At 42.2% G+C, this 18,088-nt stretch overlaps 1 protein-coding gene and 1 long non-coding RNA gene across 3 annotated transcripts in view; one reads left to right on the forward strand and one right to left on the reverse strand.

Moving 5' to 3' along the window:
* Positions 1-6,993: 6,993 nt before the first annotated feature.
* Positions 6,994-10,329, reverse strand: LOC142829506 (uncharacterized). Its single transcript, XR_012903924.2, has 2 exons — positions 9,949-10,329; positions 6,994-7,856 (listed from the first exon to the last, which is right to left on the reverse strand). It is a non-coding gene; the product is annotated as an uncharacterized LOC142829506 (long non-coding RNA).
* The window catches only part of WNT2 (Wnt family member 2), a 41,466-nt gene continuing 32,165 nt past the window's right edge, over positions 8,788-18,088 (forward strand). Inside the window, exon 1 of one of the 2 annotated variants that reach the window (XM_075929177.2) lies at positions 8,788-9,242. In XM_075929177.2, coding sequence (XP_075785292.1) covers positions 9,023-9,242 — 220 coding nt within the window. In that variant the 5' untranslated portion in view covers positions 8,788-9,022. Of the gene's footprint in view, positions 9,243-10,454; positions 10,601-18,088 lie in introns of those variants that run through there. The other variant, XM_075929181.2, reaches the window with a different exon arrangement.

Genomic DNA, 18,088 nt, shown 5'->3' on the forward strand with positions numbered 1-18,088 from the left:
GCTGCTTTTAATTTCCTCATCTCAAATTACTGTTTCTTAAACTGGACACTTTTAAGTACTTTATTCTCTCTTTCTTAAGGGAGAATTTTGCTAATTTGTCTGCTTTAGTCATTGTTCTCTCTAAATCATCTTCTCAAACATACCTATGAGAGGCCAAAAAATAACTGTGAATGAAGAGGCCATTTAAAAATCTAGGGCCTAAGTCATGCTGTTTTTAAATTCTGAGCCATTTAGTTTCACTGTGGGTGATTTCAGATAGAAACAACCCTGCTGAGAGATCTTATTATTTAAGATATTGAACTAAAGTCACTAACTTGCAACAGAGTAATAATACATTGCTTTGCACTTCTAAAAGAGGTTGCTGGAGATAGTGCTAAACAGCTTTGCATACATTAATTAGTTAAGTCACACAATGCCCTGTAAAGTGGAGATAATACAGAAGTTATAAATTGAGGCACAGGGAGACTGTGTGAATTGATCATGGTCACCTGTGGCCAGATTTTTAAGGATATTTAGGTACCTACTTGATTTTTTTTTTTCCAAAAATGTTTAGGCACCTAACTTCTGGTAAACCTCATTCCACAAGGAATAATACCTCTTCTAAAAAAGCTCTTTTGGAAGAGGGTATATGTGGACATACCACTGCTGCTATTTGGAAATAGCTCCTCACCAAGGCCATTCTAAAGTTATTCCTCCCCAGTACCTCCTGGGGCTCTAAATCGATATAGCACATTCACATTAGGGGAGCCTGCCACGGACTAATTTTGAGGCTTCCCTCTAGTGTGGACTCTCTATTTCGAAATATGCTATTCCAGAAGATATCTTCCAATGTAGATGTACCCTAAGATTGATTTGGGCATAAGCTTTTGTGGGTAAAAAACACTGTCAGATGCATGGAGAATAAAAATCTGGCCTCTGGCAAATCAGTAAAAGTCTGGAAATAGAAGGGAGGATTCCTGACCTCCATTTCTGTCCTAACCTAGAGGATACTGCATTTTCAGAGCTATCTTTATTGTTCAGTGTCTAGGTCTATGCAAAGGAAACACAAAAAGCTATATTTGCACAACAGGGTCATTGAATAGTGCTCTTTGTGAGAACTTTCCTTTAGGACAGGGGTCTCCAAACTACGGCCCGCGGGCCGGATGCGGCCCGCGAGGCCCTCTCATCCGGCCCGTGGAGACCTTTTTGTCTACGGAAAAAAAATTACGGAAATTTACGTGTATCCTGCCAAGATCAGCCGCCGCTTACGTGGACGTTATGTTTTTACCGAATTAAAATAGGACTGGTGGGTTTTTACCAGTTTTTGCCCAAGGAAGACTTTCCTAATGTCAAAACTTTTGCATCAAGTTACCTTTCAATCTTTGGAACAACATACCTGTGTGAACAAACATTTTCAAGAATGAAATACGTGAAGAACAATTTGAGAACAAACTTGTCCGATGATAATCTCAGGTCACTGTTGATGTTAGGGACAACAAATCTAAAGCCAGAAATGTCTGCTATTTTGGCATCCAGGAAACAACTTCACCATTCACACTAATACAGGTGTTCATGTGTAGTGTATCAATGTGTTATTAAATAATAACTGAATAAAATAATATTAAATAAATAATTAAAAACAACATCCATGTTTTGATTGTTTTTTATTTGGACCTCAAGCGTGTAGTCGGCCCCCGAACTGCTGTTTGATAGTTAATGCGGCCCTCGGGCTGAAAAGTTTGGAGACCCCTGCTTTAGGAGAATTTTACTGTCCAACAGTGGGTCCAAATGTTAACATTTAGAAAAACAAACTTGTTTTGTAGCAAGGTGGGACTTTGTCCCCAGCTTACAGAATAACTCTTTGTTCTGATTTACCATTGGATCTACTAGTAAAGGGAGAGGGAAAAGAGCTGTCTAAAACCAAGACTACAAAAGGAAATACCTTGTCTCTATCCTATCAGTTTCAGCTGCAAGGTGACAAATATAGAATATGTTACGTTCTCTGTGGGTTTTTTCTATTTCTGCATCTATTTAAACAATTTAGAAGAAAAATAAGAGGAAAAAACAGGCACAGGTCATTGTGCTCTTACACTTGATTCCTCTGTCTTGACCAGATAGAAGATGTAACCTGTTTTGCCTTCCTTTTCCTCTTGCCTTTATAGTTCCCAAACTATACCAGGCCTGACAACTCCTTTTACAGAGCATATATCTGTTCCTGCCTCCTGACTTCTTTCATCTGTGAAGAGGTTCTGTGAGACTATAGGCACCGAGGTTCTTCCCTTCCATCACTGGTAAAGTGCTCCAGTCATGGCCTTGGGTCTTATTTGCATAGCTTTCCAAACAGTGGGAAGCTGTGAAGGCCTTCGATCTCTGGCCTCAGAGTTCTTATTTTGCAAAAGTCATTTTGGATAAAAGCCTTATTAAAGATCTTATGGCCTGGTTTGTATTTGATTCTTCCCCCCTCTGGCCTCCTGCCCTGCTCATGGGTGCCTTGATGTTGAAGAACAGAAGGGAATCTTTTCTGATCAACACCAACTAGTTCTACCACTTCTGTGAAGAAACATTTGCTTTGGAATATTTTTGTCTCCTCTGTTTTGGAAACCTTTTCTAGGCTAGAGGAAGGGCATCTTTTTAGCCCAAATATTCCCTCTAGCCCCAGGTATCTGTCAGACAGCGTCTCTACAGAGGGTATGGTTTTGGAGACATTTTAAACCACTGCTTAGGCAGGGGGGGAGGAAGTACATCCAGAAAGTGCTAATCTTGCACTCATTACATTTTTGAAGATCTAAGTTTGTCTTTTCCTGCTCAGAGAAAATGATGGTTCTTGACCTTGGCCAGTTTGAAATGAGACCACAGGCAGGAGGAAGTATAAAGGGAGCATTGGGATCAAGACAGCAAGTTTGCTTCACCCTCCCCCCACATTTCACCTCCCATATTTTAAGTAAGAGCTAACACAGAGTAGTATATTTCAGGTGCTGGGGGAAGGTTACCTTGAATTGTTCTTCCATGCATAGGATGTATTTTTAAATTTTGCAAGAGTGCCTAGAGTGCGCACACTGACATCTTTTTAGGCAATGTTTCTATTAAGCCATCACCATTCTTGTCTGTCATGGGATTTTCAACTTGCCCCTCCTGCGCATACACCATCTGTCCCCACCAGCTCCTGCAGGCATGTGCCCATGTGTTCTGCCACCTGGCTCCCCTGACAAGGCAGGCCACCCCACGCAAGCGCCGGCTCCCAGCCCTTCTGGCAGGCCACCGACCAGGCAGGCCATCCTGCCTGCTCTGGCTCTCGGCACCCACGGCAGTCCCCACCCCACACCTGACACCAAAAAGACAAAAAAATATTTTTTAAAATATTTTTAAAAGACAATCTTTCTAAAAGCACACCAAAAGACTGAAAATAAAGTTTTCAGCTACCAATTTAGGAAAAAGAGTGGATGGCTAAGTTCAATTCAAGGCAGTTGCAAACTGTTAGCCATCCAATCTTTCTCCTAAATTGGTAGCTGAAAATTTTTTCACTCTTTTGGTGCATTTTTAGAAGATTGTCTTTTTAAAAAAAATTTTATTTAGTGATTCTATTCATCTATATTTAAACCAGTGAAATATCTAGATGCATTAGCCCCTTTTTGGATAAGATTCCGTGTTTAGCATCTTACCCTTGTGATATCTCCTCCCAAAAGCCTTGTGGATTTTGCCAAGCAATATGCATTGCAAAGACAAGAGGATGTTTTGCCTAGCTCTGTGGCACTCAACGTTTCTGAAAAACAGGCCACCTTTAAGTGCTTAAATATATATATTTTAGATGTTTAACTTCTGGTGCTCATATTTCAAAATCTGGCACTATTGTCATAGGATTGTGCTTATCAAAGACAAATGATTTGACTCAATAGCCCATCCTTTCTACAAAGGTAATTCTTAAGTGCATAATGTACAATGTGAGCAGAATAAACCCTTTCAATTGATGTGAAATTTTTATGTGCACACTGTAATCAGAAAGGGCTATTACAAGTCCAGTATGTCAAAAGTCAAAATAGAGGCAGGGATTGTAATAAAGAAATAATATTTACAGTGATATTGTCAAACAAATATGTAAGTTAGCGTGAAGAAGAAATATCTCTTTTATCAGCACCTCTCCCGCCAAAACTAAGCAGAAAATAGAAATCCAAGATCCTAAACCTTAACAAAAATCACAAAACACTATTTATGCTAGAAGGCTGAATATACTTACATAGCTAATTTTAATATAATTTTCAGAAATAATTCTTCACACCCCTACCCTCCATTTCATTTAGTGTCAGTCAGGCTACATCTACACTGCAGTGCTATCCGGAAATAGCTATTCCATATCTTTTGAGGGTGCCCGTTATTTCAAAATATAATGGGCTCACTATTCCGAGTCTCTGTAAACCTTATTCCACAAGACATAAGGGATGTTTCAGAATAGCCATTTATTTCTAAATAAGTGTTTTGTAGACAGCACTAAATTTTGAAATAAGCTACACAATTTGCGTAGCTCAAATTGTATAGCTTATTTTGAGCTACGGATGCTATGTAGACACACCCTGTCAATGTCCTTATATCTTCCCTTCTGATCCTTTATTTTTGTCAGTTAAACGTTTAAGTGTCAGAACACTTATGTGACATTTTTAAACTGGATTATGGCTGTTTAAAACAGGTTTAGATCCCATAGAGAAGAGGGGAAAGATCTCCACAATCTTCCTTAGCTTTTCACTTGAGCTGAAATATAGGCCTTCTGAAGAAGAGGGATTTGAAAAGAGATTGGAATGTCCTACTGGCTGCTGGATTTTCTCCTGCCATGGTTACTATCCCATCTCATCTCTAGCTTGCTTAACATTGCTTCTCTCCAGTCTGTTTGAAATATGATTGATATTTTCCCCTTGCTCATTAGATCTGACCATCTCACTACTCTCTTTAAATCCCTGAACTGCTACTGCCTTGCCTACCAACTATTAGCCTGCTCATCTGCTCTTGCAGGTCCTGCCCAACTTTGCCTTTTCTATCCTGGATGTTGTTTCTTATTTTCATCTTGTCCATTCACTCTGCCAGGGCTTAGCTCATTCACCTTCCTTTTCTCCTTTCCCCCTCTCCCATGGGTATTTCCTCTATCATTAGTCTCGATGAACTCTCCGGGAATGGAAAGCACAAGGTCCTCTTAATAATTGTCATATAGAAGCCTTCAAATCCCTCTCCAATCACAAATTTCCAGGGAAGCATCTTCACTTCCTGGTCAATGTAAATCTCTGAAGAGCTCTGCTTGGAGGCTCCCCCCACTAGTGCCTTTGTCGAGCTCTGCTTTGCACGTCTCCTGCGCGCTAGAGACTGGTCGGGCTAGCTAGGTGCGAGCATTGCTCTCTGCCTGCGCCTTTGGCTGAGCCAAATGACACAAGCCTGCTAGCCGCAGGAAGGCCCGTCGTGCCCTTCCCTAGAGCACGCGTGGCGTGGGCTCCCTCCGCTTTGCAGGCAGGTGGATGTCGAATGGACTAGTCTTGGCGGGTATAAACCTGTCTTGGGCCGGCAGCGACCAGCCCTTGCTTCAGATCCGCGGCACCTAAACTAGCGCGGGGTATTCTCCCGCGGGACAGCGCTGTAGCCGCTTCAAGCCTCCAGAGCAGCGAGCTGGCTTGATTTTCCATGGGCTCACTCTCTTCTAGATGACAGCCTGCCCCACGCCCGCTGCCTCGGGACCTGGGCCAACTCCCCTTGAAATCAGTGGCACATTTCCCATTGACTCCAACAAGAGTCGCCGCAGGTCCCCAACCTGCAATGCAGTTACCCGTCAGCGCACGGAGCGCCTCTCGCGCACCGCTCCCTTCGGGAAGTTGAATGGACTCGTCACTGTTTGGGATCTGAACAGCCCCACGATTGCTCTGCCGCGGTCATTCGGCGAGGCACGGCCGGAGGGGGCAGTTGTCCAGCACAGGTGCCCGGTTTCCAGGTGGCACGCCGCAGGGTGGGCGCGCTGAAGCATGCCCGCGGGCGCGTGAGCCTTCCTGACCAGCTGTCCAATCTGCTTCTTGCTGCCGCTTGGTCTCTGCCGCCCGGGTCTGACGAGGGCAGTTTCCCGGGCATTCCTGAAAGGGAACAATTTGGAGTAGACGGTTCGGGTCGCAAGTCAGGGGAAGAGGAAGAGGAATCAGGGTGACATTGTAGATGGCGCGTTAAATACAGTGGAGCCCAGTTTCACGCGGCTCATGGCGCTTGCTCGCATTGTGCTCTCGATTGCACCCGGTCCCTGCTCTTTTAGAATCGCCTTGGTCAAGCAGTGTCTTCAGATGGGACGGATTTAGAACATCCTCCCTCCGAATTTCCCAGGGCCAGGAAGAGCAAATTAAAGAAAATCAGAACAACATCCCCTGTTTCTTATGCATGATTTTATAGTCAAGATGCATAATTCGAGTGGCGTGTCTGTATCTAGAATACCAAACATATCTCTGAATGAGACAGTACAACCTTATCATGCCGGATATTGAGACGTGCTAAGAGTATTTCCCATTGTCTCGCGACTTTATTGCTGGATTCTCACTAGTAACGTATCCCGTGCAGTGTTTGGGGAGGGTTTGAACTAACGCTTTTGGATGTAAGGTTATTGGAAAGCATCGGGATTCCTTCCCCGCTCAGAGGTGTTACCTCCTCCAGCGTGTCCACATCATTTCATCCATCCCCACCCAGCCTGTAAGCAACCCACAGCAGCCCCTCCGCTTTGCTCTGACCGCAGAAGAGCAGCATCGGGGCAAGGGAGAAGGATGAGAGCGGAACTGATCCTGGAGGATGTGAGTCTGGACGGACTGAGCGGACTCCGGAGTTCTGCACAGACACATTGTCTTCGCCCTGAACCTGAGAGCGCATCAGTAACCCTGACCGCTATGCCCTGGGAATGGTGAGACGCTGAAGCCGGTGAGGAGAGACGCTCTCAAGGTACATTTGGCTACATGTCAGGAGGTTTTGTTCCATGGGATTTCCTCCGCCCTTCACATTACTACTGATGCGGAGTGAAGTGTTTCTAATATGAACTTTCGCTTTGGGATCTGGTTTGCGGTTCCACTGATCTTGTGCGGCATTACCCCAGAAGTGCCTGCTTCGTGGTGGTAAGTTCTGCGATTGCAAAGGTTTTATTTGCTCTCGGTGGGATAAAATTAATAGTAAACTACAAGAAGAATTGACACTTTCCCCTCCCGTTTAGTTGTCACACAATAAAGCTTGTCGCCGCCGGTTGTTCAGATACAAGAACTCCGATCCTAAATGAAGCCGAATTGTACTGCGTCTTCTTTCAACTTCTCTTTTCCCTCCCAGCTCCCACTCCTCCGTCCCCAGCCTTAACAATTAAAGGTTTGTTTCACTATGTGCCCTAAGGAAGATTCTTTGATCTGGGACTGATGAGCGCTTTTAGCGTGGACAGTAACAGCAAAGAGTCAGTTGGAGGTTGATTAAAATACGCCCTGCAGAGCTCTTATCACCACGTATCCTTAGAATCCATCTAAGGATCGAGCTAAGGAAAATGTATGACGATGTCGCTCCGCGTGCAACAAGTTTTTGCACCGGTGTACGTTCAAAGATATAGCTGATTGATTCTCCTTGATTGACTATCCACGTCCTTTTGTTTATTTATTTTGCATGTAAAATGACATCTGAAAATGAACTTGTCCGAAAGCCCTCTCGGGTAATCCACTGGCTAAATTCAAGCAGAAAGAGGCGGGGTGCAGTTTGCACTAGGGCCAAGCTTGTATACACTTGCGTTTCAGTGTTGCTTACTACCTTCCCTCCTTGTTCATTCCCTTCCATGAATTGTCAGAATAGTCTCCAGCAGGATTTTGTTCAGACTCTTGACTCCCCTCAGCCCCTCCTCCAGCCTTTTCCTAAGGAGAAAAAAAAAGTTTCTCATCACTGAACTAAAAACTCCAAATGAATGTCGAAGAAGCCTATTGGGACCACAGCTTGTCAGCTCCTAGTTCAAAAGATATTTGAGCTGGTTAGGATAGTAATAATCGAGCTACAAAACACAGGGCTAATGAAGGGGGACCCTAGAATAAGAGATTTCCTTCAGAGAATAGGGTCTTAAAACAAAACAGACACTTCACTAAGGAAGAGGAGTTAAACTTCCCTTTGTAAACATCGTGTCCAGGGAATGCATTTAGGCTAACACTGGATCAAAGGTCGATTTATCATACTGACCCTTTTTCAATACAATTGCTATTTCTGTGTCCATAAGAGTATACACATTATTTATTGCAAGAGCTTTTTGTCATGCAGTCTTTTATGTGTTACCCAATAGTATTGTGTCCAAATAATAGCTTTAACGATTTGATGATCACAAACTAATGAAAATACGGGGGGAAAGACATTTACTGCTGTGTGATCCCTTCAAAAGACACCCATGGCGGTTTGGGTTTTATAAAAAGTACCTTTCTAAACATTTCAGGCCTAATAGAGAACATCTGGATGCAGATGGTGATGTAATTTAAGAAACAAAGCTGACAAAAATCAAAGTAAGGAGCTATCAAGGAGTGTTCGATTATTCCAGAGTTTCGGTAGCAAGACGCAGCAGACATAGGATTTGGAAAAGGTTTCTACCCAAAAAGCAAACGCAACTGCAAATTAGACTCTAGAGATGAAAGGGAGGCATGAAGAGAGGCTGATAAGGTTGTAGTACAGGCAGGAAAAGACGCTCTGCGGCTTTTGCTCCTGGGAGGAAAACAAAGGGAAAGGTAGAGGGCTCCTTGAATCACAAAACAGTATTGGCTCCTGGCAAACCGGCAGGCATAAGGGCACCTAGCGCTGTACGAGTCGGACTCTGTGCCGCCCCTAAGAGCCCCTCGCTCCTCAGTCAGTCCCCTCCCTAGCAGCTCCCCAGGCCCACTCCGTGCCCTTCCCCTTCCCAATAGCGGCCAGTCAGTGCCAGGCCCTTTCCCAGTAGCTCCCCATCTCCAGTGCCCTACTCATAGCTCCCCCGGCCCGTGTCCCCCAGGCCTGTCCCACACGCCCTCTCCCCAGCTGCCCGTGCGCCTTTGCTCCCCGCAGGTACATGGGGGCGCTGGGTTCGTCGCGGGTGATGTGTGACAACGTGCCGGGCTTGGTGAGCCGGCAGCGGCAGCTATGCCAGCGGCACCCCGAGGCCATGCGCTCCATCGGGCTGGGCGTGGCGGAGTGGGCGGCGGAGTGCCAGCACCAGTTCCGCCAGCACCGCTGGAACTGCAACACCCTGCACCGCGACCGCAGCCTCTTCGGCAGGGTCCTGCTGCGCAGTGAGTACCCGGCCGCACGGGGCGCTGCGGGGCACCTTGAGGCGCCGCTGGGGACCGAGGGTGGGGTCCCTGTTCTGGGGGACGCTGCGATGAGGGGGGAGCAGGCGGGCTCTCTGCCCCTGGGACGGGTGGGGGGGAAGAGCACAAAGGATCCCCGTGGGAGAGGTGGCGATGGAGGCGGGATCCTTGACAGTGGACTGGGCGGATCATGCGGGCGGGAAGCAGGAGGGATCCCTGCCGCTGGCTGGCGGACAGTGGAATTGCACAGCACGAGCTCTGGGCCAGCCTGTGCAGGGAGCGGAGAAGCCGTGGCAGCAGCCCAGGTGCCTGAGCTAAGCGGCTCCACCCGGGACAGGAGACCGATCGGCCAGCGGCGCGCTCCGGGTGAGGCGTTACTGCAGAGAGACCCGAGGCAGCGTGACTCACACGTGCCCTTCCGAGGCCTGACTGCAGCAAGTGCTCGCACCCAAAGGGGGAGGGGGGGGGGGGAGAGGGATGAGACATCTGTGCGTGTCTCCGCCAAACAGTTACTCCCCCAGCCCAACCCTCACAGCTAAGAAGCGCGCTCTGCGGTTCCCTGGCTGATGCTTAGCAGAGGGTGTTGCACTAATACCGTTTAATCATCCGGCCCCGGGGACAGGAGGCGGCCAAAAGCGCAGCGCAGCGTTTCCCGGTTTCCCCGCGGGCGCGATCATCTCACCATTACCTTCCCGCGAGTTAATTCACTGCGACTGGAAATCATCCGTGTCCTGGGAGCACTTCCGAAGGCGCGGAAAGCACTAAGCGCTCCCTTGCTCCACCTAGGGCTCAGCGGGCCACTTAAAACTTGTCACCAGCGACTCAGCCTCACGTGCTTTTTGTCTCCAGCAAAGCTTTCTCGGTAACCTGGGCGACGGCTGCTTGGAATTGCGAGCTACATTTCCCACAGCTCTCAATCCATTGAGTGCATTACAAAGTGTTGTTAAAACTGACCATGTTTGAGACATGAGAATAGTGCCCGTGAAAAGGTTCTAGATGTTGTTTAAAACAACAGGGTTTTTTAAAACAACTCCCCCCCCCCCCCAATCCTTTGGATAACAAATCAGAGGGTAAATAACTAAGTCAGCTTATAGATAACCCAACAATAAGGAAATTGACATGGGGACTCATTTATTATGTACTTTGGCACAGCTCTCCAGCTGGTGCAAATTGTCCCAAAGCAATTGACTTTAATGCAGCTTTGTCAATGTACATCACCTGCGGATCTGCCCTTTTAAGTTAATTCTTAGCACTATTTTAAGTTGTGTCATAGTTATATGATGTCATGGGGGAAATATTCCAGTATTCGGTGTCAGGTAAAGAATCCAAAAAGCCTCTAGGTAAGAAAACTTGCTTTGTCTGTATATACAATTGTTGGTTTACAAGTAAGATTAAATATATGTCACTATATTACTAAAAAATGTTGTTCATCAACAAATACTTCTTCCAAGACAAATATCCCAAAGCATGAAGAGTAGTTGGCTTGTAAATCAGTCTCATGTATATACAACTCACTATCCCAGAGCATTACACTTTGGCAAAACAAATGCCTGACGTACTATATTAAATTTGCATCTTCCCTTTTGTAAATAACTCAAATGTATTTATGTATTTCCCTTGTAAAAATGCTGAACTTCAAAACATATATGAAAGAGAACAACTAGAGCCAAAATCTGCTGTTCTACTGAGTTATGTCTAATATGATTAGGATGCATAGGTGCTGAAACTAGAGGTGCAGGTGTGTGTTGCACCACCCCTTGTCTTGAAGAGGTTTTCGTTACATAGATGATTAACAGTTTGGGTCAATGACTCCCAGCATCCCCACTATAAAAAAAATTATTCCAGCACCCCTATTAAGATGCACAGGAAAGTATGTATACTAGTCCTGAATACCATCTGTTGATGATAGGTGGGAGTAAAAGAACATTAGAAGTAGTATATTTCCTATTTATATTTCCTATTCACCTTAAAATGTTTCCTCACTAATTTGTGTAAACAATTCCTGTGATGAAACACAAACACTATAATTTCATTTTGAGCAGTAGTTCTTAACACGTGCATTGTCTGTGACACCATCAATTGGAGGAGCCATAGGGAGCAGTTCCTGCTCAGAGGGAACTAGCTCTGGGCCATTTGAGAGTTTGAGACCAGTGAGCAGGATTGGGGGAGCTCGGGGCTGGCAGGACCCAGTCACAACTGTGCAGGCCACTGCTGGGCAGGAGTGAACTGGATATACCTCATGCTATGTCCTATTTGTTCAGGTTGGTGCTTGGGACAGCCCCCTGGGAATCCATGACTTCCTCTGCAGGTGGGTTGAGGAGACAGTGCCCTAGGTGGGAAGGAAGGCAGTAATTAGTGATGTTAAATTCTCGGGAATAAACTTTCAGAGAATGTTCTCCAATGCGAGAATTTTTGGGAATTTTCTCTTAAATACTTGTTAAATAGTTTTAAAAGAATTTTACAATTTATAATAATGTCTTTCTTTAATAAAACTTCAAGAATCATGAACGTTTCCAACTGTTAAAATGAAAATTTGGGAAAGTAAAGAAAAAAAAGACAGAAGTTTAAATTACTAGAACTTTTATTACAAATCTTCTGTTGCAGGATACAAATATTTTTAACTTCCTGGATTGAATACAAGTCTAATCAGAATCTGCACTTTCTGAATCAGACCCATATATTTCTATCTCTCCTTCTTCCTCATACATATCCTCTTATTTGATTTCTTCTTTCTCTTCAGCATCATCAATTTCTTCTTCCTCAGTTCTCTGGTTCTGTTTCCTTTTTTCTTTTAGGGATTTCAATAGAGCATCATTTGGGTTTTTAAGAAGCTTTGTATTATGGGCTATGAATGTCAGCTTGCCAGCCCTTTCTTGTGTTAACTTGTTTCTTTTTGCATTATGAATGATACTGTAAGCACTCAAACTTCTTCCAGTTTCTGCCATTGTTGGTGGAATATTCAATATGTTGATTGCTGCTTTCCCTAATTTTGATCCATAGCAAATACCTTTCCACCATGTTACTGCATCTACTGAACCAGCTGATTTTGTTGCATATGATTTTCCAAAAAAAACCTTCTTTAGCACTATACTCTGCAAGCTCTGCAATGACTATTGCTGAGTGATCAGTGCCATACATTCTTGTAACTAATTTATCGATGAATTAATTTCCTTGTATTTGTTCATTTCTAGTAAGGCACTCACCATTGAATTTTGGATCTAGAATATTTGCAGCGTAGTGAATATCTTTTAGAGCCATATCTTTTCTTTTTTCAAAACTTTTCATCACATCCTGTTTTTCTTGTTTGGACTTTCAGGTAGTAGCCTATCAAAAAGATCACTTAATTCCCTGAAACATTCAGGAACTTTGTTCATTTTTGGCTGGTCAGATTCAAGCAGCGTAATCCATTTAACAAAAGGACTTATCAGTGCATGCAGTTTTTGGACCCGTACCCAAAATACATCTTCATCCAGGATTGAATTCCTGGTACATTTGCTCAGTTTAGTCTGTAAATCTTCATGGACAGCAAGGCATTTTAAGACATTTTTTTTATTTCAATAAGCTTTTCAAACAAAAAAAATGGAACCCACCTAGTTTTAACTGGCAATTTAAGTGCACAAGTTTGATTTTTCTCTTTTTGAAATGCAGTAAAATGAGCTTGTAAAACTTGAGATTTGTTAATTTCCTTTACAATAGTTTTACAGGTAGCTTCAGTTTCTTGAACAGATTTTAAGTTACTGATGTCACCAATTAACAAATTTAGTGTATGAGCAGCACAAGTGTACATAACAATGTGACTGTATTTTTCATTAAGCATTGATAAGGATTTCACCACTGCTGCAGCATTATCAGTGACAATGGCACCACATTTTTCAGTGCCTATTTCTGTCATTATTTCTTCCGCACAGAATGCCATATACTCAGCAGTATGGCATTAAACATCGGTCGCCACTGACTTGTAAAATACAGGTTGGGGTGTTGATATAATAAAATTTAAAACAGATTCATTTCTTCGGTTTCTCCAAGCATCACACTCAAGTACAAGAGAAGAGGCTTCAGCAATTTTTGTTTTTATAAGAGCATCGACACGTTGATATTCAGCTTCCAAAAGTTTGTTAGAAAGTGTATACCTGGATGGCATCTTGTAAGATGGTCTTAATTTTTGCATGAAAGTAATCCAATCTTCGTTTTCAACCAATGAAAGAGGCGATCCCGATGAGCAGGGCTTGACAAATAGTGTAATCTACTCACTCATGGAGAGTAGATTACATCCTGGAAGAGCCGGCGCGGAGCGATCTGTGCATGCACGGAGCGATCTGCGCATGTTCAGAGCACAGAACCGCATGGCTGGCGAACAGGGCTCGCCACCACTCTGCAAGCCCTGCCGATGAGAATATAGCTTCTGCAAAAAATTCATCCAAAACTTTGTTTTCAGTTTCATTCATAGAATCAAAGTAGTGACTTATGAGACACCTTGGCTGAGCTAGATGTGGAAGGTGGTGGTGTAAATTCACTAGCACCATCACAGTGTTCTATAGATGTTGATGGTTGAGGTGATCTGCTTCTGGACTCTGAGAATTTTGTTGCTTTTTCCTTGATGTAAGCAGGAGTCTTCAGACAATTGGAAATATGCTTTCTCATCCTTGTTGCATTTCTGATGTATTCAGCCTTGCAGTACTTACATTCATATAATACTTTGTTTTTAACTGTTTTATGAAGGAAATAGTCCCACACATCACTTTTAGGCTTAGTTCTTCTTTTCATACTGATGAAAACACAATTACACCTTTCACAAAAGAGAATAAATGTGTTATTGCCTCCTTATATACTTTTTGTGATGCTTCCAGAAAGTTCCATAACAGTCAGAATTTCTGACTCATGAATGTTCTAGAAAGTTCCATAACATTCTGGAATGTTCTATAATGTTCTCAAACTATCTTGAATGATCAAGAAAGCTCTTTAACTTTCAGGGTGTTCTAAAAGCTGAATACAATATATTATTTCAAGAGAAAATGAAAAATTAGAAAATTCTCAAAAATTCTTGGGAAATAATCTTTTGGAGAATATTCTCAGAATATTCTTGTTCTCGGAGAATATTCTCCAGAGAATATTCTCACCTCACATCACTACCCCTAATGTATGTTGTGGTACAGGGGACAGAAGTGGCAACCATAAGTCATGTTTAGTATCAGTCATGTCACTAACTGGCTACAAAGTGAGTTGAAATTGTGTATATAGCAGTGGTCCCCATCGCGGTGCCCACTTATAAAATTTTTGGATCATACCAAACTGTGAGGGGTTGCAAGTGCTTTGAAGGATAAGATTATAATTCAAAATGATCTGGACAACCTGGAGAAATGGTCTGAAGTAAATAGGATGAAATTCAATAAGGACAAATGCAAAGTACTCTACTTAAGGAGGAACCAACGATTTCACAATCTCCGTGACTGTCAAGGAAGGAGTACTGCAGAAAGTGATCTAGGGATCATAGTGGACCACCAGCTAAATATGAATCAACAATGTTGCAAAAAAAGCAAACATTATTTTGGGATGCATTAACAGTAGTGTTGTGAGCAAGACAAGGAAAATGATTCTTCCCTCTGCTCGGCCCTGATTAGACCTGTATTGGAGTATTGTGTCCAATTCTAGGCACCACATTTCAGGAAAGATGTGGAGGAACTGGAGAAGGTTCAGAAAAGAGCAATAAAAACGATTGAAGGTCTAGACAACATGACTTATGAGGGAAGACTGAAAGACCTGGATTTGTTTAATTTGGAAATGAAAAGACTGAGAGGGGACATGACTGCAGTTTTCAAATACCTAAAAGGGTATTACAAGGAGGAAGTGTCTCAGCTGGGGGCCACATCAGTCAGGGTTGGGGGGGAGGGGTTGGAGGAGTTTTTTTGCTTCTCATTTCTGTGGTCCTCAACTGATTTTTCTGTAGGTCAATGGCCCCCAACACAAAAAAGGTTTCCCACCCCCGCCATAAATAAAGAAATAATTGAAACCTTTTATGTTGGGACATAAATTAATATTTTACTTCTTTAAAAAGAAGTTTGATAAACTAACATGAGAAAGTTAAAATGTCTAATCTGTTTAAATTAAACCAGTTTCCCTAGCAGCAGCACTAACAAATGGCTCAGGCTAATTATGCAATTAATGATGAGTTTCCGTTAGCAATTGGTGTCCGTAGAAAGGTTTACATTGAGCAGTGATCCACAGGCCAAGAAGTTTGAGAACCACTGATCTAGATGATACGTGGTCCTGCTGTGAGAGTAGGGGACTCGACTCAATGACCTCTCAAGGTCGCTTCCAGTTCTAGTATTCTATGATTCTATGAATGGAGATATTGGATTCTTGAACAACAACTCCTTCCAGGAAGCAATGTACTATTTAATGTTGAAATAACCCAGCATTATCAGTCAGTTCAACAAACCCAAATGAAACATTGCAACAATTGTGAATCAATATTTTTCAGAAATGCTGTTGTGTTAGAACACAAGTGTGAGAAGCCAAGTTAGTTAATATCTCTATCATTACTTTGTGGTCACAGTAGACAAGACCAACTTGTGTTCAGCATTGCAAAACAGTGCAGCACACATCTGGTTAAGGCTTCTAGATGGTCCTCAGGTATAAATGATAAATACTAATAAGTCAAGTCCATGAATCATGGCTGAACTTTGTTCCCACTAGGGTTTACTCATAAGGGGATGATGCAATGCAGACTTTTTCTTGTCTATGCCTATTACAAAGTCATGGTCAGTATTATGATAGCTAATTTAACTCTTGGGGCCAAATTAACATGCTTTTAACATGATCAAAGTTTGTAGGGAAGATAAGCCCTTAAAGGGTAGATTCCTCTTTATTCCTAGGGGCTTAATCAGTACATGAAGGTGCACATGTCACCTTCCTGTAGTAACTTTAATGTAGTCTTTAAAGACTGCCATTTTCAGCACAAACTTACTTTTCTGAATGTCTCTTTTGCAAATAGTCTCACTTGTTCAACTTAAACAGCCAATCAACAAAAAAGGATTCTAAGTTACTTTTCAGAACAGTCATTTGGTAATTATGTGTTCCCTAGGGAACATAGATTACTTACTTAATGCAAATATGTATATAATATATTTCAAGTGGACTGCATGGTAGTTTTGTTAAGGGTCGAGGGAAGTGAAATTTAATATGATGTAGATATGGTTTCTTGATTTTTAATAGTAAGACTGGCAGAACAAAGACACTAATCATTTTCAGCCCAAAGTTGTATTATAACTGTAATTAGCAAACTTTAAATCTGAAATGAGCAAGAACTTCAATGCTATTTTGCTTTTCCAGTTATTATTTACATATAGTTTGCCATAAAAAGTCTCATGCTTCTTCATATCACCAAACTGTTTTGTGTTTTCTGACTGGAGAGATCAGTTTTTCTTCAGTTGTTAAATACTTACTGTAGCAACCATTAATAAGTACTCAGACTGCCGTTTAATTGCAGTTAACTGATACAATTAATTAAAAAAGTAATCATGGTTTAAAAAATTAATCATGATGAATCACATTGTTAAACAATAGAATACCAACTGAAATTTATTAATTATTTTGGATATTTTTCTATATTTTCAAATAATTTTATTACAATTACGACAGAGAATACAAAATGTACATTGATCACTTTATATATTTTATTACAAATATTTGCACTGTAAAATGATAAACAAAAGACAGTATTTCTTCAGTTTGCTTCATGCATGTACTGTAGCGCAATTACTTTTTGATACAAGTGCAACTTTCAAATGTATATTTTTGTTACATAATTGCACTTAAAAACTAACCAACGTTAAATTTTGGAGCTTACTAATCTCTTCAGTCCTACTTGTTCAGCCAGTCACTCACACAAACAAGTATGTACACATTAATGGGAGATAATGCTGCCCACTTCTTATTTACAGTGTCACGTGTAAGTGAGAACAAGATTTGCATGGCACCTTTGTACCTGATGTTGCCAAGTATTTATGTGCCAGGTATGCTAAACATTCATATGCCCCTTCATACTTTGGCCACCATTCCAGAGGATATGCTTCTATGCTGATGATGCTTGTTAAAATAATAATAAGTGAATTAAATTTGTGACACAATTCTCCCTCAAGGAATTCAATGTCTCCTGCTCTGTTTTACCTTTATTCTGCCATATATTTTGTGTTATGGCAGTCCCAGCACATGTTGTTCTTCTGAAGAATACTTTCACTATAGATTTGACAAAACGCAAAGAAAATACCAATGTGAGATTTCTAAAAATAGTTATAGCACTTGACCCAAGGTTTAAGAATCTGAAGTGGCATCCAAAATCTGAGAGAGATAAAGTGTGAAGCATGTTTTCAGTTGTCTTAAAACAGCAACATTCCAGGGCAGAAACCACAGAACCTGAACCACCAGAAAAGAAAATCAGCCAGTTTGCTGGTGACATTTGATTTAGATGATGAACATGAACATATAGTGATCCACTCTGCTTTGGTCTGTTATGGAGCAGAACCCATCCTCAGCAGGGACACATGTCCTCTGGAATGATGGTTGAAGCATGAAAGGACACATGAATCTTTAGCACATTTTGCACATAAATATCTTGTGATGCTGGCTACAACAATGCCATGTGAATTACTTTTCACATTTTCAGGTGACATTGTAAATAAAAAGTAGGCAGCATTATCTCCTGCAAATTGTAGTCAAATCTATTTGTCTGAGCACTTGGTTGAAGAAGAAGTAAGACTGGACTTGTTGACTCTAAAATTTTACTATGTTTTGTTTTTTAATGCAGAGGCGGTGGTTGTACATAATTCTGT

Source organism: Pelodiscus sinensis, chromosome 1 (genome assembly GCF_052426305.1).
Source record: "Pelodiscus sinensis isolate ZL-2025 chromosome 1, ASM5242630v1, whole genome shotgun sequence".
Taxonomy (NCBI): Eukaryota; Metazoa; Chordata; order Testudines; family Trionychidae; genus Pelodiscus; species Pelodiscus sinensis.